Raw genomic sequence first — 20,910 nt, 5'->3', positions numbered from 1 at the left:
TGAAACTTAGTACTAGACCATAAAAATAATGCAAACCTACTTCTTAATGATTGGGTTTGGCAACTAGGGTTCCTTAAATGAAGAAGAGGCAAGCTCAAAGCTTTGAAAACACTCTTTGAAAAATGTAAACTTCCTAGCCAAAATAAATGAGCATATAAGAATATCTAAGCAAGCAATTTCAAAGATAGATTTATAAATATTCAATGAAGAACATTACCTAGAAAAAATGCTTAATGCTCTTAAGGGATGAGATGGAGATGAAAAATCAAGTACTAAAAATTGTTCTATCTTAGCCCCAAAAACCAAATGAGCCTTAGCTGCCCCTTTAAAGGGAGCAAGGAGACACGTGCCAAAAGCCAAAGCAATCGTTTCAGATCAAGGGTGAGAAAACCATGCTCGGGAAAAAAACGTCAGTCAGCCCATATGGGTTGTCTTAAATGTGTGCCCAGTAAACTAGAAAGCAATGGGAAAGTTTGACATAACGGAACCACTAGATAGAATGAACTGGAAATATAAGCATGAAATGCATATGCATGAACAAACCTTTGATATGAGAGTAAAACCCTTCAGTGAATAATTCCACCAATGCCAGCCCTTCGTGTAAAGCATGTCCTAACACTAATTTGAGCGTGTGTGGTTCATATTACATTATTGACAAAGAAGGCCAAAAAAAGGTCTATAGACTTCACAGTGTATGTGATGTGGAAAAAAAAAAAAAAAAACAAGATTCGAATCGAAGCCTTGAGGGCATAATTGCAAAGTTACAACTAATGCAGGGCCAATTTTGTAATTGTCAATTAGATTTTCTATGTTGGATTACCCCACTCTCGGTTCCTCATTTTGCCTCATTCTGAAAACACTTTCTCCCTCTCTTGAACTCACGCACACACTCTCTCTCTGTCACCGAGAACCACCATCAGCATCTCCACTTCTATGTGCACGAAACCGAGCTACCACCAACATTTTATGCAGCCTCATGCTTTGGGCAATCTACTGGTACCCTTGCATGTGTGATCAGTGAAGTGGAACAGGTCAAGCTCGAGTGCTCTGAGTTCCCATTTCGAGACTCATGTGAGGCTCATGAACTCAAACCTACAATTTTACATTCTTTACTTTTTTTTCATGGTGATTGGTGATTGAATTCGAGTTGGGGCTCGAAGGTTTAACCCCTACATCTCTCTGTGCATGCTTCCCAAATTTCGACTAGGAAATCCGACCAAATCCCAATGAGCTTGTGACTGGTGATGCATGGACTCACCTAGGACTGATTCTAGGTAACTAAATACTTCTTTGCATGTGTGTTTTAGGTGGAAAACTAAATGAAACTTACATGCATGCTCTATGTCCTTCATATGCAGAATTCGGTGAGGGAAAACGGACAAACTCTGACGAGTTCAAGATGCATTCTCCCCTCATTTCCACTTCTCTTGATCTAAGTAAGTTTATGAGGTTTTGGTTGTTATATGGGGTAGGAAAATGAAATAAAATTTGAGGTTTTAACCCTCTGCATGTCGTGTTCTTCATTTCCAGTTCGCGGTGAGGAGGTCCTGAGAGTTCACTTCGAATCCGAGACGGATTCAACCTTTATTGACCCAAATCCGAATCTAGGTAATTCCCTGGTCCCTAATTCGTGTTTTTGGTTGGATTTGGGGTATTAAAGCATTGGAATCGAACTAATCCAAGCTTGGGACTATCATAAGCATTTTGCAGTTTCCGGCAACGTTTTGGCGTTGGCGAGCGGCGGCAGACGGCGATCACTACTAGGACTAACGGTGACGTCAGCAACTCCGTTAACTTTAATTGAATCCAGCAACGGAAAAGTATATTCCGTTAACCCTCTTTAATCTCATCGACCACCGGCACGTGGCACCGGCGTATTCACAGCCTCGATCTGCCCGACGTATTCACAGCCAGAAACGGCAAGCCGCTATACCAGCCTTAGCCACGCTGTTAACGCCATGCAGGCCGATGTTAATTCGGTGGCGATCCCCCAGTAGGAGACGAAGAACTCTCAGTGCCAAAAAAAAAACTTTGTTTTCATTGAATAATGCACATTAGCTTTCATGAGAATTAGGAGTCAAAATCAAGTTTGTTTATCGGATTAGGGTTCATACCCAATTAAGTTATTGACGCTAGTGGGAGGCTTGAAGTATGCAATTTTCCTTATTTAAGTGTTTTAATTAATAAGAAAATTGAAATTGAAATTGAAATTGAAATTAAAATTAATTATGTGGCTTGTTCAACTCATCTACCACCTAAGTTGCTAAATAAATGTGGTATAAAATTGTGGTAAGAATAGCATTACTCTTTTGTGGGCAATGAGTCCATCGATTTTTTCTCAAAAAGAAAAAAAAAACAAAAACAAAACAAAACAAAACAAAAAATGAAGGAAAAAACCTCACATTTTTTTGGTACATGGAAGAAAGGGTTAATATTAGTTTACTATCCTGTAGTTTCTTGGTTTTCAACGTTTCATACACCAAGTTTTTTTTTTGTCCTAGTTTGGTATCTAAAGTGCGAAAGATCTATAAAGGCTTGACCTTGAACCAAATTACCCGCATAACACAAGCCAAGATCATGGTCATTTATGACCCACGACATTAGGGAGCAGCCTGTTGAATCATGACTTAGGAACCATCATCCGCATCAAGTGCCCCATGAAGGCCCCTACATGAAAAAGCTCGCCCCAAAAGTGAAGGAGGAGATGAACAAGGAGATCTCGGTATGTGTGTTTTTTTTAACTCCTTGTCCAACCACTATTTTGTCGGGTAAAATATTTTTATATATTTTTTATTCCCAAATAATATAACTTTCCCCAACGAAAGAGTGGGAAGTTCATCAAGCAAAATTGCCCGACAAAACTTTCGTTGGCCAAACTTCATTGGGCAACAAAATAGTAATCAGTAATTTCATTGCGCAAACTTCATCGGACAAATTACAAAATAGTAATCATTAATTTCATTGGGCAAACTTCGTCGGACAAACATGATTTGTCCGACGACACTTTAATATTCATTGGGTAAACATTTGAGAGATGACTTTTGCTCGATCAAAATTGCCCGACAAACTTTGTCAAGTAAAACATTAGGCAACGAAACCTTATTTGGCTCGACGAAATCTTTTTGTCTTAAAAAAATTTTTTTTTTTTTTTTTTTTAGTTTTTTTTTTTGTTTTTTTGTAGTGAGATAAGAGAAGATAGAAAATTATAAAAGTAATGAAATCTGAAATGATAAAATTTTCAATATTTATGTTATCCATCGAGATAAATGAATAGGTCATTTTATGTGATAACTCATATATTTCATACATTTATACCATCCATTCCTAGTCCCTTTGTGATATTTTTGAGTTAACTAGTTGCATTTTACCCTCTTTTGTGTTAGTGTGCAGCTAATCATATTTTGGAGCTCTGTTAAGGACAAATAAGGCAAAATGGTGCTAAAAGTGGAGAATTGAATAAGGATGCTGATGTAGACAAAGAATTAAAAGTGGAAACTGAATATGGTGATGAATATGGCTCTTTATAAGACAAATAATAGCAAAAAAAAAAAAACGTGGGAATTAAATGCCCAATTACTGGGATGTATTGGCAATCTGTAACAGCCTATTTAACCTTATAAAACTGAGAGTTCCAACCACTTTTACATAAGCTTCCCCTTGGGGTCGCCCATAGCTCTCCCTCTTCTCTTTCTTTGGCCTTCCTTCCAGAAAAAAAAGTCATTTCTCCATTCACCATCCGCAGCCACCAAAGAAACCACGTAGCCGCACTGTTCTTGGAGAAGTTCAACATCATAATTGCTTCAAGGGGGTTTCTTCTATGAACTTTAATTTCACTCATGTTGTTCTTGATATTTATATATTGTGTATTCATGTTGTGTAATTAAATTCATAGTTGGGGATTTCGATGTAGCCTTGCAAACCTACTCTATGTTATTAAGTTAAAGTATTCAAATTACCAATTTGTGTTCTTGTTTCATTCACCGATTTTATAGTATAATTTGTTTGTTAATCTTAATGTTTGATCACCATTAGGGCTGCGTATGAATTATTTGATCAAGGTTATAGTACCCATCATGCTTAATCTTGGTAGACATGTGAATGAATGAAGAAACTCCTATGCATACATCCTGCCATGTGATTTTTTTGCTTCTTGGAAGTTTTTTTTGTTCTTAATGAATTCTTATTTGGTAATCTAAGTTGACCATCACAACTAGGTTGCAAATTAGAAGTACTTGATTAAAACCACACATCAAATGGATGATCATAAATGAGTAAAATGAACCCTAGTTGTAGATTGGAGAGTTGAATGCATTTTGACTTAATTTTCATGGAATTGACTTTTAATGGTGAAATCGGTATCTCTAGTTCTGTTCATATTGTTTCTGAATCAATCTATCATTCATCTTTATCTTGTCTTGCATTTTAAGTTACTTTAGCTTTCAAAACAAAAATCTAAATTCAATTTTCATTTTCATTGCTTAGTTAGGCTTCACATAAAGCTAGTAATTTGTAGAGTTCTAATCAATCCTTGTGGTTCGACACCCTTACTTGTGCTATTATACTATCCTTATATTTGCACTTGAAAGGAACATAACAAAATTTTCAATACCTCCAAACCTGGTTTTTGCTAGTCCTCGAGCAAAACTAAAGCTAAAACATACAAAAACAATAAAATCTAACTATACCATTTTCGTTGGCTAAATGATTGCACTAAGCATGTGCAACAAGCCTTTAAACCTCTAGGTGTCCCTAGTAGGAGGAGTTGCGTCTTCTGAGGGTTTATAGCAATGACGCCCACAAACATCGACAGACTCGACAAATAAATTGTTAATGCATACTTGAAACAAACCAATAAGAACTAATGAATGCTTAGTCATACCATCAAACAAAACACTGTCACTTCAAAGAATCATATCATGTGTGTAGAGTAAAAGTATTGCTCCATGACTCATGACTTCAAAAGCACCATACTCAAATGTCAAAGATACAATTCACTTCAACTCTAATTCTCTCATATTGTCACTTAAATTTTCACTTAGATCCTAAGGTTTAGTCTCTTATCAAATATATGTGAGTAAAGTTACGTAAAGGGAATCAAAATTCTCACATATGAAATATGAAATAACAGCATAATTTTCTGAACAAATCTCAAGAAAGGAATCAGATACTAAGAATATGGATAACACACATACTTACCAGCACCCATGAATATATCCCTAAAGATCAGCTACGTCTTTCACAAGGTTGTAATGTAAGGCTTAGGTTAAGGGCTACGAAAGAATGGATAGGAAATACTAGAGCATGGGACATACACTTGTCTTTGTTGTGAAACCAGCAATCTTTCTCCTCTTGAATTGATCTTTGTTGTTTGTTATTGGCATCTAGGACGCACGTGTGATAGTGAAGGATATGGAAATTGCATCTTCTTTATTCATTTTTTTTCTTTTCTTTTCTTAATTTTTCGAACTTTTTTTTCTTCTTGTTTTGCAATTCCAGCACATGTTACCTTGGTACACGCCGGTTTCTTGATCTAGAGCTCAATCTATTTTTGTCTTCATCACTTTGGTATTCCCCAAACTATAAGGTATGTCTGTAATGGGCTAAGATGGGTAAAGTTTGGTGTAGGTGATGGAAGAACTAGGCTAAATGTGTTTGGCTGCAACAAGGGTCAATGGAGCACATAGAGGGATGGGAATTAGGCCTTTTAGTGGTTAAAACATGCATAGCCTAACATCGTCTCAATGAGTTCATTCATAAGTGATAACAAGCACATGGTATCTGCATCAGAGAATTATTCTTAGCATTCAATCAACAAGAAATAATGAGATCATTTAAAGTGAAATTGAAAGAAAAAGATAGGAGCTGAAACACTTTAAACCTTCTCAAAGAAGCAAATAGGCGCAAAATAACTCACTAGGGTAGTCTCCACTATTCTTCTTCAATAATTTGAGCATGACACTTTAATCACCATAATTCAAGAGTAATAACTTTGTGAACTACAAAAATTATGATATGGAATTTTTCATGACAGCACCATAGTGAGATTGTATACATAGCCATCATATACATTCACATTAGTAATGCAAAAGCAAAATAACATTTTCAATTTCCAACACCCCCAAACCTAAACTAAGCATTGTCCCGATGCATAAAAAAAATGAATGCAATCCAACAATGCAACAAGGTAGAGTATGCATGGAATGAAATAAGACAAAAACTAAAAGACACAAAATAAAAGGAAAGAACACATACCCAGCTAGGTTGCCTACTAGCAAGCGCTTTATTTAATGTCTAGGTGAGACATGGTACCATGATAGATGAACGCCTAGGGTGGCAGGAAGTCAAGGTACCTCCAAACCTTGGCAGAATAAGTGGTTTCTTTTGAGGGACTTTGAATATAGTGCATTGAATTTCCACAAGGACTTGATTGTGATGGTGTTTTCATCTCTGCTTGCGAAGAAGCATATCCTTAAAAATTGTTGAAGATATGGCTGGAGCAATGATTTCAATGGATGAATGAAATTCGTTCAAGGCAGCAATCTCATCGCCTAGCTCCGAATCTTTTTTCTTATGGTGAATAGGCAGCAATGATTCGTCATCCAACTTCAATTTGTTTTTCTCTTGATAAGGTAGCAAATCATCTCCAAAAGACTTCAAAGATGGCACTCTATGTATATCAGCACAGCTAGATTCCAATGATTGTTCACCATTCACATCTTGACCATCACAACATGGTTATTCATTTAATGCTTGGACAACCTGCCCCAATTGAAATTCCAACTTGGTAAGCACAATGGAGTGTTCTTGAATCATGTTACTCGTTGATTGTTGAAATTGTGAAGTGCTTTGAGCAAGTAGATCCAAAGTGTCCTCCAATGAAGTGTCAAAGGGGGTCTGTTGCGGGGGAGGTGCAAATGTTTGATTTGGAGCTTGTATGTTGTTCCAAGAGTCATGATTAAGGTCACTCCAAATAGGGCTATATGTGTTTGATAATGGATTTATTGGCCTTTGGTTGGATAAACTTACGAGGTGTGAATGCTCTCAGACAAATGTAGGAAATTCATCTCTCATTGGACATAACTGAAAAGGATGACCAGTCTTGGCACATAATGGACATACACCATACATCTTTTTATACCACCTGAAAAGAAAACAAACTAAAATGTAAATTAAAAATCTAAACTAAGAAAATAAAAACAGATAAGGTTTATAAAGCAAGCAATTATAAGGAACTGAAATCAGTCCCCAGCAACGGCGCCAAAATTTTGTTATGTTCCTTTCAAGTGCAAATATAAGGATAGTATAATGGCACAAGTAAGGGTGTCAAACCATAGGGACTTATTAGAACTCTACAAATTACTGGTTTTATGTGAACCCTAACTAAGCAATGAAAATGAAAATTGAATTTAGATTTTCATTTTGAAAGCTAAAGTAACTTAAAATGCAAGACAAGATAAAGATGAATGATAGATTGATTCAGAAACAATATGAACGGAACTAGGGATACCGATTTCACCATTACAAGTCAATTCCATGAAAATGAAGTCAAAATGCATTCAACTCTCCAATCTGCAACTAGGGTTCATTTTCTTCATTTATGATCATCTATTTGATGTGTGGTTTTGATCAAGTACTCCTAATCTGCAACCTAGTTGTGATGTTCAACTTAGATTACCAAATAAGAATCCATTAAGAACAAAAAAAAACTTCCAAGAACCAAAGAAATCACATGGCAGGATGTATGTATAGCAGTTTCTTTATTCATTCACATGTCTACCAAGATTAAGCATGATGTGTACTATTACCTTGATCAAATAATTCATAAGTAGCCCTAATGGTGATCAAACATTAAGATTAACAAACAAATTATACTATAAAATCAGTGAATGAAACAAGAACACAGATTGGTAATTTGAATACTTTAACTTAATAACATAGAGTATGTTTGTAAGGCTACATCAAAATCCCCAGCTATGAACTTAATTACACAACATGAATACACAATATATAAATATCAAGAACAACATGAGTGAAATTAAAGTTCATAGAAAAAACCCCCTTGAAGCAATTCTGATGTTGAACTTCTCCAAGAACAGCGCGACTGCGTGGTTTCTTTGGTGGCTGCGGATGGTGAATGGAGAAAGGATTTTGTTTCTGGAAGGAATGCCAAAGAAAGAGAAGTGAGAGAGCTATGGGCAATCCCAAGGGGAAGCTTATATAAAAGTGGCTGGAACTCTCAGTTTTATAAGGTTAAAGAGGCTGTTACAGATTGAATACATCCCAGTAATTGGGCATTTAATTCTCATGTTTTTTTGTTGTTATTGGTCTTATAAAGAGCCATATTCATCACCATATTCAGTTTCCACTTTTAATTATTTGTCTACATCAGCATCCTTATTCAATTCTCCAATTTTAGCAACTTTTGCCTTATTTGTCCTCAACTGAGCTCCAAAATACAATTAGCTGCATACTAACACAAAAAAGGGTAAAATGCAACTAGCTTAACTCAAAAATATCATAAAGGGACTAGGAATGGATGGTATAAATGTATGAAATATACGAGTTATCATTATGTCAATAAAATAATTTGGCTTTTTAGCCAAAATGGTCCATGAGGTTTACATAACTTCTCACTTTGGTCCCTGAGATTTGAAATCAAAACAAATGATCCTTGAGATTGTCCACCATCAATTATTTCGATCCTTTCGTGAATAGTTATTTTAATAAAGATTAAAATGATAAAACTACCCTCGATTTAACCAACAATAGTCCAAAATGATTTGACAATAATTGAGGGTATTTTTACCATTTTATCCTTATTTAATGAAGATTTTTCACGAGAAGACAAAAATGGTTGATGGTGGACAAGCTCCGGGACCAATTCTATCGATTTCAAATCTTAAGGACCAAAATGAGGAGTTACTCAAATCTCAGGGACCATTTTGGATAAAAAGCCAAATAATTTTGATATGAAATACAAAGATAACCAACTCAAAAATACCTCATAATATTTTATTTTTTTTCAAAGTTTTGAGTTCTCATAAATAATAATAGAAAACTACAAACAGTAACTTAAAATCAGTTAATCGAAAGAAAAAAATTAAAAATAAACAAAATATGGTTGGGGACCCAAATTTTGAGTCTTCGTGCGTTGGGCAAAATAAAAAACTAACGAAAACTCTAAAAAAACTTTAGTTTTAATGAAAAATGACAAATAAAAGTGTAGTGAATAGTACCAGAAAAAGGTAAAATGTGGTTTTTCTTTAAAAATGAACAGTACTGGAAGTGTTTCATTAAAACTCCCAAAAAAATACTTTGACCTCATACATATAGATGAATAGTTCAAAATAACCTTGCATTGGGATAGTCTTGAGGAGAAAGATCCTCATTTGTTGTAGAACTTGGGGACCATGTGCCAAGCCCACGTGCGCGGCATTATATTTCAACATATCGAACTGTCTATTTTTGTTTTGAAAAATGAGGGTCTTTCTCATGGTACTCTCCAAATACCTGACCATGTACACCGATGTGAGAACTGAGAAAAGACTTCTTGGCATAAGTTGGCGAACTTCGACCTTAATTTGCAGCTTGGTCGTGAAATGTTCAAGTCTTCCCTCATTAGAATATCAACAGGTGACAAATCCAACATCGTTCCTTGAATTTCAATGTTGCTAATGAGTTCTCTCACTGTTGCAATTAACTATAATGTTATTTAGGCACGTAAAAATGACTTGTTTGTTAGATAAATAGGATTACTCCGCAGTTAATATGATTGTTACGGAATAGTTTTAGAGAGTTACTAAACCCACCTCGCTGTCTTATTTCCCTACCAACGTTATATTTACACCCACCAGTGGCAGAGCAAATTTTTTTTTAACTGAAATAACATGCACATTGCTATTTCATCGAGTCTTGGTAGGTTTGAAGTCATTTGAAAATGCATATTGTCCACTTGTTAATGCCTCATTTGCATGTGTAACTAACATGTTCCAAGGCCGCTCCCATATGAATGCTTCACAAAGAAACACACTTATCTTGAACACACTTACAATGTTTGATATCATTGCATCCCATTAATATGTTCGTCCAAGAATGATGATGCTTTGTTATTCTCTGAGATCACCATTTCATTTACTTTGCATCTTTTGGATAGTTTTTTACATGGTTCTTTTTCTTCTCCCTACAATTGTAATCACAACCAACAAACAAGCTAGAGGTAAATAATATTAGGACTAGACTGCAAAGGGGCAACACCTCTCTAACGCATTTTATCAAGCAGTTGAAAGGCATATATGAAGGGCAACTCCAACCTTCAAAGGGGCAGCACCTAAGTCGTCCATAGAAATTCACTAGAGTTCAGAGGGTCAGCTGACCCCTTTGCCCCTAAGTCGGTGTGCCCCTGACACCCACTATAAAAAGTTACAAAATCAAAATGTTATTTCCTCACCCACTATTATTCCTAAAATAACCCTTAAATATATATAATTAGAGATAAACTTTTCTCTTAAAAAAAGAATATAAACAAATAATATTAGTCTCTTCTAGAAGCTAGCAAAAAAAAATAATTGGGGTCTTCTAATCTTCTACCTGATGTACATGTTTGGTCGGGATTGAAAATAGAGAAGCTTACTCAAGTAAACCATCTCTCAAGCCCGAACCCCTGGGGTTTTTTTCACAAGGAACACATGTATGTGGGGGTTATGCTAGATGATGATGGAGAATGCTTTATGAAATTCCATTAAGGCAAGGCAGATAGGAGTTGCAGAGAGGTGGGTTCTGATTTGGGCAACCAAAATCCTAGGGATAAAAATATTTTAGTAATTATTCTAGAAAAAAAAAAAAACATTAAACCTTAGACGTGGATTTAAAAGAAGAGCACGAATTACTAAAGCAAAACAAGACAGAAAAAATCTCAATTCATATTCCCTAAGGAACAAACCAAGAGCAATTTAGTCAGAAAAAATACTATAAAGCATCAAAACGCGGGAGTTTATTGGGAAAAAAAATACTATGAATAGAATTTGGAATTGTCCAACTTATAAGCATGGCGGCGCTGCTTACCAACTTCAATTTTCGTTAAGCTCCATGATCTTTCTAGTTATAACAGTAGACCCTAAAATGGATTTGAAATGTTGTATACGAGCAACGTACAGAGTAGCCCATTCTAAACACCATGGTTTACAATATATTTCCCAATTTGTTGTTATAGGAGGAATTGGATAACCTGATTTCAAGAACACCTACATAAAAGTACAACTCAATTAAACTAGACTACAAGAAATTTATAACTTAAACTTAAAGTAAATGCATTCAATCCTTATAAGATCACCTGCAAAAATTTCCAACAATAAATCATTATAACCATACCTGCACAAAATGATGATTGGTGAATCTGATGATGATCTCCTTATGTGCTGCTAGTGGTCCTATTCTAAAAGGTAAAAATGTAAGACATTGTGCATCCGATAGGTGGATAAGTACCACACCATAACATGATGCAATAATATGGCCCATGTCAGGCATAGTTATCGACGATCAATATTTGCATGAGTTTCAAAATATCTCAATGCATGCTTCAACTCATGGACCCTATTTTCAGACCCATATAGCTTGGAGCAGCTTGAGTAAGTCTCTAACTCTTGTAATAAATCTTTTCGCACTAGTACCCATTCATCCATCCTCATTATAACCCAATAATGGTGCAATTGCTCTGAAACCGTAATGTCCATCAGCTGCCACATCTTTCACAAGAATAATGTATGGCTTCAATGCTACTGGAAATGCACTAGTTAAATCAATTGGCTTAACTGAACGAGCATGATGCCCCTTCTCCATTGGTAGCCTCTTTTGTTTTGAACTCATTTCAGGATAAAGACCACCAAGTGAATCCTTGCTCTGATAACTACTTTCAATATCCAATCATCATCATTTGCTAGCTTTTCTTTAATTGAAACGAGCATCCACATTTTTTCGTTCCATAATTCCTTCTATCCCCATCCTTTATGTCTTTTTTGTGAATTCGACTTACATATTGTCCATTCCTTTCACAACCCAATGTAAGTCTAGGGCTCCTGTTATCTTTTCCACCTTGATCGGATCGTAACGTCACAATAAAAAAACCATTGACCTTCCCAACTTTTCGAGCCCATTGTATTAATTCTTCTCTACTCTTGAATAACTACATACCAAAATTGCACATAATGAATTCCACCATACTTATATAAATGGGCATTACATCAAGTTGAAAATAGTGCTAATTAAGAAAGGGATTTGTGTGCAGGTTTCGGAGCCAACACAACAATTTGGACAATTATCAATGTCCGTTGCGACAAACATGCCTTACCTGAATTATTACCCTAACCTAATGATCTTGCAGCTCCTTTTTCCACCACAGTGGAGATTGCTTGGATATTTTTTCTGAATTAGGAAGTGGTAGTCAATCATCGACTCTAAGACCATCTTCAACCCTTACTTAAAACCTAAACTCCAATCATTCTGTAATGGTTTGGCTTAAAATAAGTTTTAGTTTAAAACCTACAATTTGGACAAATTTAACCCAGAATTTAAGCCAAGGTTAAAAGATTAGCCCCCTTAATTTTTAATCTTAAAATTTTAAATATATTAAAGGCTTTTTAACCAAAATGGTCCATGTGATTTGCATAACTCATCACTTTGGTCACTGAGATTTGAAATCAATAGAAGATGTCATGAGTTTGTCCATCATCAATCATTTTGGTCATTCCTTGAAAAATCTTCATTAAATAAAGATAAAATGACAAAAACACGCTGAATTTGTGTCAAATCATTTTGGCCTATTATTTATTAAATTGAGGGTATTTTATCATTTAGTCCTTAATTTTTCAAGGAATGACCAAAATGATTGATGATAGACAAACTCAGGGACCACTTCTATTGATTTCAAATCTAAGGGACCAAAATGATGAGCTATGCAAATCTATATTAAATCCAAAAATTGAGATCGAATATGATCAAATTTAATGGTAAAAAAAATATTATGGCACAAAATTAAATCCAATGGCTAAAACAATTACAAAAATTATTGAAATCAAAATTTACCCAAAAACTCTATAAATACAGTTTTGTGGGGTCAGTTTAGTGAATTTTCAATTTTTATTACAATATAAATATTTTTAGATTAAAATGTTTATAAAAATAAATTATGATAAAGTACATAAATTCTATTTTAAGAAAATTACTAAAAAAAAATTAGTTTAAATTCATTCTTTAGTAATCCTGGGCTAAAATTTTAATTTATAACCATTGGAACAGAAAAACTGTTTCTAGACTAAAACATCAATTTTCTAAATAAAAACTTTGGAGTTGGTCTAAAGAGGTGGCACATTGTTTTTCTTCTCCTTTAACGCCCTGACTTTCACATTCCTGAATGGTCTGCTTAATTATATTCGCTTCCACATACCTTGGTTTTACTGAAAATATGTGAAATATATCTCGTAGTTTGCTAAATGAGAAGGGGATCGACTTGGAGTTTTGCGGGACAAGAAACTTATAGAAAATGTGTTGAGTATCTTCACTTTATAAAATTCATAATAGGATTTAAATTCTTAATCTTCATTTAATGATCTTCTTTGGAAAAATCATTCAAATCTGAAATGGTTTATGCTTGAATTCAAATTTATGGAATAAATCGACGATCTGAGTACCAAGTAGCACATATTCACTATGAGGCGTCCATCATATTTTGAATGACTAAACAATCTCTAATTCAAATGATTTTTGACGCACTAGAGGGTGTACCAGTTATCATGCCCATGGTAAATGCTGGGTAGCCAAGTGCGGAGTGAATAACTACTAAAAGCATCTCCTACATTTCTTCAAATACAGATTAAGAAATTAAATAGTTTTGATTATAAACTTTAAACATAAATAGTCTTTTTTACATTGTTGCATAATTATCATAAAGTACAAGATGAAATTAGCAATAAAACTTGAATTTATCAATAAACCCACACGTAATAATTAAAAGCAAGCTGAGTTGAATTGATAGTTTTGGGGTTCACATAATTACCATCAACTTTGTTCTCCTACTCAGAAAATGCAGAAAGTAGAATGAAAAAATAAAACTTTTAATCCCAACTTAATTAGATATCAATTAGGGTTGTGAATCCATAGCTCAGCTACTAAGAAGAACAAAGAATGGCAAGAGAAGTTCTCGAATTTCCACTTACAAAAATGTTAACTTCAATTGTGTATGTACATATGCATTTCCCTCTTGATTTTTCGTAAAATAACCTAGCTGCTCTCAATTTGGAGTGCACAACGAGAAGGGCTACAAAGAGTCAACAGAATACTTATCCAAGGTGTTATCTGATGCCCGTCACTTTGGATGTCCCTAACAATTCTCCTAGTGTAGGATGTTAGTCAAAAGGATTACATGTCCAATTCGCAGTATAGGTGTAAAGATTATTCAACTTATCCACGAAAGTTGAACTTCAGAAATATTTCATTCCCATAAACAAGTAGAAATTTCACCAAATTATTCAATTTTGGGATTTTATTTTTTAAATGGGCGTAAAGATAAATTCACATTTTGAATTGGGTTTGTGATGGTAGTTCAGATAGTAAATTGGGTTTAAAGAGATATTAATTCTTTAATTAAAAATAATATGGGTATAAAGAGTAAGTTGGGTATAGAAAGAGGTTACATAGGTTCAAATAAAATTTCTCACTCGCAAATGGGGAATGCAAATGCAATCCTTTGTAGAGTGCCAATAATAAAGCATGATATTGTTATAAGTTGTGGCTCTCATATAAATGCACATAAACACATGCATATATATATATATATATATATATATATAACTCAAAATAACTCTTCTATTGTTGGAAAATTAGTTATTATTTTATTACTATTTATGATTTTCTTGTGAGTCAATAATATTAGAGTTTCTTACCCGTTAAGGATTAGGGTTTTGTAGTTTTCACTATATATAGTAGTGCTTTTATTAGTTTATTTCAATAAGTTAGTCACAATGTAGTCTTACAAATTATGTAGCCGTCTCAACAAACTTGTAGTACTCTCTTTTGTTTCAATTAATAGAATTTTATTAGTAGATAAAATTTTATTCATAGTTTATGGTCGACTTGTTCTTCACGTACTCGATGTTCAACTTGGTATTAACACAGGTTTGATCATTCGAGATTTAATCTGCTTCAGTTGGATATCAATTTTTCTGTATGTCACTTCTCTATTCCGCTTCTTCGTTGTTAGTTAGATTTGTGCCTGATCTTTTACGGTTTGTTATTGTTCGGTTTATTTTAATAAAAAAATTATTAAAATTGAAGTCTGAAGCCATGTCGGAATTGAGCCACCAAAGCCGAGCCGCACTGGAGCCGTTCAACTCCGCTATTTGTTAGTCATTAAACGCGAACTCACCCTCGACATCGCATTCCTCGCCGACCACCAGCCTGAACTCGCACCGTCCACCGACCACCACTGCTACTCCAGGACCTCAGAACCCAAGAGCCACCTGCGATCTGCTGTAGACCAGCACCACTGTGTTAGTGTTTTATGGTCTGTGTGTGTGGTAATGAAGGTATCAGAGCAATTTTGTTCAAGCAGAAAATCAATGAGATGATAATCTCTGCTCGAAGAGCATGAAGAATGGAGGTACAAGAAACTCGGAGTCGTAGCTCCTTGGATTCAATTCAGGTGTAACTAAATTGATGCTTACAAAGAGAATGGAATGGAAAGTGAATTATAGCCGTTGGAGGTGCACTCACTTATCCAACTCACGCACACAACTTATGCTCACCTATAAGTGAGTTGTTATGACATGTGGCACACATCTAGCCTATTAGCTTTGTTTTTATGACATCCCTACATTACAAACTAAGAATAAACACTTCGAAATTGAAAGGAAATAAGAAACTTGGATCAAAAGCAACTGCTGAAGCTTAAGCACAACACTCCCTTCTAAGCTAGCAGCTGATTTGACTCCCAACACTTCTATGAAGTCGTTGAACTTGTCCTTTGGTAGTGCCTTGGTCAAGATATCAGCCATTTTGTTCTTCAGATTTGCAGTAAATAAGATCAATTTCCTTCTCTTGAATTGCTCCCCTAATAAAGTGAAATTTCCTACTGATGTGCCTTGTTTTCTGGTGAAACACTGGATTCATGGCCATTGTTATTGCTAAAGTGTTATCACACATTAGCAATAAAGGTTCAACATGTTCTTGCCCAAAATCTTCTAAAACAAAAATCAACCACTTGGCTTGTGAAGTTGCTTTTGCTGCACTCACGTATTCAGCCTTTGCAGTGGATAGTGTCATTGTGCTTTGCTTGATTGAAGCCCAAGAAAACACACCTGAGCCCAGATTAAAAGCATACCCTAATGTGCTTCTCATATCATCCTCACTACCAGCCCAATCATTATCATAATATCCAATAAGAATAGTTGATTTTCCCTTTACATATTCAATGCCAAAATCCAAAGTACCTTGAATGTATCTTAGTACTCTTTTTGCTATTCCCATGTGTTTCTTAGTTGGATCATGCATGAATCTTGCCAAGAAACTAGCACCAAACGTAATGTCTGGGCTAGTGGTAGTAAGGTACAACAAACTTCCTACCAATTTTCTATACTCAGACTCATCTGCAGCCTCACTTCCATCATTCTTGTATAGCCTGTCATTTACTGCAAGTGATGTTCCCATAGACTTACAATCCTATAGGCTAAATTTCTCCAGCAACTTCATTGCATACTTCTTCTGATGAATGAAGATGCTCTTATTTGTTTATACAACTCTCATACCAAGGAAATGGTGCAGCAACCCCAAATATGTCGTCTCATAATGCTACATCATGTCATTTTTTAACTCCTCAAGCATTGTGACACTACTTCCAATGTACATAAGGTGGCTTCACATGAACTCTTTTGAAAAATAGCCTTCCTAAAATATGAATCAATTCCATCATACCAAGCCTTTAGAGCTTGCTTAAGGCCATATAATGCCTTATTCAACTTGTACACCTTATCCTCCTTGCCTTGAATGACAAAACCCTGAGGTTAATCAACACAAACCTCCTCTTTCAGTACACCATTAAGAAAAGCAGACTTGACATCCAATTGAAATAGTTGTCACTCCTTTTGAGCTGTAAGGGCTATTAATATTCTTATGGTGTCTAGCCTAGCAACTGGTGCAAAGATTTCATTAAAATCAATACCTAGCTTTTGTGAATAACCTTTTGCAACCAATCTAGCTTTGTTCTTTTGTATTGTCCCATCTAGGTTTAACTTAGTCTTGTACACCCATTTCACACCTATGACAGGTTTGCTAGAGGGCCTATCAACCAACATTCATGTATGGTTCTTTTCAATCATGTCTAGCTCAGCCTGCATAACCTTCTTTCAAGAATCATCCTAAGCTACCTCTTCATTATTCTCAGGTTCTATAATGCATACATTGAACTGAGCCAAAAGTTCATCCAGTGTTCTCCACTTCTTTGAAGTGAAGTCATAACTCTGTGATAGATTCAAGTCCCTTTGTGAACTTGGACAATCAATGTTTGAACTTAATTCTTCCTGTGGAATGGTAGGAGCAATCCCACAAGATGCCAACTCTTCTTGTTCTTTTAGAGTTTGAGTTGATTCAATTTATGCAATATCAGCAGTGATTGGTACACTGAAATACTTCTCAAAGTTTGCTTCCCAATTCCAGCTACCATTTTCATCAAATACTACATCTCTGGACAAGATAATCTTCTTAGTTATAGGATCAAATACCCTGTATCTTTTTTCACTAGTGTCATATCCCACAAAAATACACTTGTGACTTTTACACTCAAGCTTCTGTCTTAGATTCAATGGAACACGAACATAAAATATTGAACCAGAGACCTTCAAGTGTGCAATTTCTGGTTTTATTCCACTGTAGGCTTCAAAGGGAGTCATCTTATCCAAAGACTTAGTAGGGCATCTATTGAGTAGATACACTGTTGTGTGCACGGCTTCTACCCAAAACTGATACGGCATACCTTTCTCATGCAACATAGTCTTTGCCATTTCCACCATAGTTCTATTTTTACTTTTAGACACACCATTCTGCTGTGGTGTGTATGGCATGGTCAGTTGTCTTTGAATTCTAATGACATTGCAAAAATCACTTAATTCAGTGGACATAAACTCACCACCTCTATCACTTCTTGGACACTTTATTTTGTGTCCACACTGCAATTCTGCCATTGCTTTGAACTTTTTGAAGTACTCAAATGCCTCATACTTATATCTCATGAAGTAAACCCATGTCATTCTAGTGCAATCATCTATGAATAGAATGAAGTATCTGTTTCCAGCATTTGAAGCAATTTGCATGGGACCACAAATGTCTATGTGAACTAGTTCTAGTGGGAATTTAGTTCTTTAGGTTGATTCTCTTGGAAATTCATCTCTATGTTTTCAGTGCCAGTGATGTAGCTGGCAGTATAGTTAGAGGGAAACCTTTATTGCTTGTCATTTGAACCTTAGCAACCAAGCCATTCAAGTTCCAGCTGTCATAAATACAAACTGCATCACCACCAAGTAACATGTAGTAACCATGTTCCAACATTTGCCCTACACTTAGAAGATTTTCCTTCAAACCAGGTACCAGCATCATCTCTTGTATGTGTTTTCTACCTAACTTGGATTCAATGTCAAGTGTGCCCTTTCCTACTAAACTTACAATTTCTCTGGTTCCCATTTTTACTCTTGCATTAGATTTCTGTTCATATTCACAAGCAAATTCTCATTTCCTGTCATGCGATTACTGCAACCACTATCAATATACCAAAAGTATTATTGACCTTCACCTGAGTCACAGAGTTGCAAGCATAGAATAGAGTTCCCATTTCATCAACCTGATTTGTATAATTATCCTTCTACACCATCTTTTTTCCATTGCAGTTTCTAGCTTCATAACCAAACCTATTGCAATTTGTGCATTTGGGTTTTCCTTCAAACCAGCATTTTCCATAATGTAGTTTATCAATGTTTGCAAGTTGTTACGTTTGAATCATGAGTATTATTCTGCTTAGGAGCAAAGTTGGGCTTGTTATCCCACTTTTTCCCTTTGTTTTTCCAATTCTTCCTTGATTTTGGATTACCAGATAACCCACTAGGCTTTGGAAGTTTAGAACCAACATTTAGACTAGCAAATGCCTTTTCAGTGGAGCTTTCAACATGCATATCTAGTCTTTGTTCATAACCCTTCAGAGAAGCTACAACTTCTGGATTTCAAGAGTTTTAATATCTTTTGAACGCTCAATCACAGCATAAATTGTATCATAGCTTCTGGGCAAAGTTATAATCGATTTCTAGACAACTCTTTCCCTAGATAATTCTTCACCGAAGCCTCTCATTTGATTCATAATGTCAAACAGTTTAGTAAGGTATGCAGATAAAGATTCATCATCTCTCATCCTAGTATACTCAAATTCTCTATGCAAACTTGCAATTTCACATTTCTAACCTGTTTGTCACCTCTGAACTCTTGCTGCAAGATATCCTAAGCTCCCTTTGAAGTTTCTTCGTTGGATATTGATAGGAGCATATTCATGCGACTTAAATGGCTTGTTCTCGTACATTTACGTTATGTTTCTTTAGTTATTTTAGTTCTTTATGCTTCTTTTGTGTGTTTTCAGGTTCTAAGGGCTTAGGGAGCAAGAAAGTGCATTTTGAGGCTATTTGGAGCATTTTTGGGCATGGATTGGATAGCTTATCCATGGAGCCAAAAGGATGGACGAAATTGAAGGCCATTTATGCAATTTAGGACATACAACAAAGGGCCTAGCCCATTCTCTCTTATTCTCTCCCTTATAGCCATGCAAAGAACCATCCATTCCATCAAAAACAACCCTATTTTAAGCCCATTCTAAAACCTTGCCATGCATCACATGCATTCCCCTCATAACCTAGTTGTCATTCCACTTCATCAACACATGCATTCCTTTCATAAATCAACCACATATTCACCCACATGCACTTTAATCATTCAAACATGCACTCCCATTAATTAAACCATTCAAACCAACACAAAAACACCAACATTCCCTCTTTGCCGTGCAAACACATGCATTTCCCTTGCCATTTTCAGCCATCACACTTCATCATTACACCACCATTCATTCTTTAATCCACATCCATTCATCATCATTCACCCTAACTTCAATTCACATGCAAACAACACCCATTTCTGCACCAAAGAAGTCTATGCCGTGACCTTCCTAGCCATTTCCAGCTTTTCCCTTTACATTTCACATGCATTCCATACTTCTCCTAGCTGTTTTCCATCATTATTTCAGCCACCATTCACTCTTTAATCCACATGCATTCACACACACTTCACACAAACAACATTCACATGCAAACACAAGCTTTAACCAACAAACAAAACAGCCAACACATGCACCAAAACACCCATGCCGTGCACTTCACATTGAAATTCCAGCATCTTCACATGCAATTCCAGCTTTCACATGTTGTCCTAGCTGTTTTTCCATCATTCCTCCACACAAACACCTTACAAACAGCCATATACACCTCCACTCCTCCTATAAATACCCTTGCATTCCCATTACCTAAACACATCTCATTTTCATACACAACACACCACATTCACTCTCCACCTTCTTTAGCCGTGAGTCCCCCTTCCCTTATAATCCAAACACCAATCCTCATCCATTTCCATAATTCCCCAATCCATTCAACACACCAACAACATCCCTTAGACCTTGTGCTACAACGAAGAGGAGGAAAAGAGTGCCTAAACGTTCATACAATTCAAGTTTGAGTTGTTGGAATGTTTAGGTGTTTCTTTGATTTCAATGTTTAATTTCAATACTCTTTGTTTTGTACGAATGAGGAATGGAAGAGAAGAGGGCCTAAACGTTCA

At 35.6% G+C, this 20,910-nt stretch overlaps 1 protein-coding gene across 1 annotated transcript; it reads right to left on the bottom strand.

Annotated features, from left to right (window-relative positions):
• Positions 1-16,035: 16,035 nt before the first annotated feature.
• On the bottom strand, positions 16,036-16,695 carry LOC137725895 (secreted RxLR effector protein 161-like). Its single transcript, XM_068464736.1, has one exon. The coding sequence runs from the start codon at positions 16,693-16,695 to the stop codon at positions 16,036-16,038; it is 660 nt and encodes a 219-aa protein (XP_068320837.1).
• Positions 16,696-20,910: the final 4,215 nt, after the last annotated feature.

The sequence above is a fragment of the Pyrus communis genome, chromosome 1 (assembly GCF_963583255.1).
Source record: "Pyrus communis chromosome 1, drPyrComm1.1, whole genome shotgun sequence".
Lineage (NCBI taxonomy): Eukaryota > Viridiplantae > Streptophyta > Magnoliopsida > Rosales > Rosaceae > Pyrus > Pyrus communis.
Note: the sequence above shows the minus strand (reverse complement) of the source record. Positions and strands in the feature narration are given on the sequence as shown.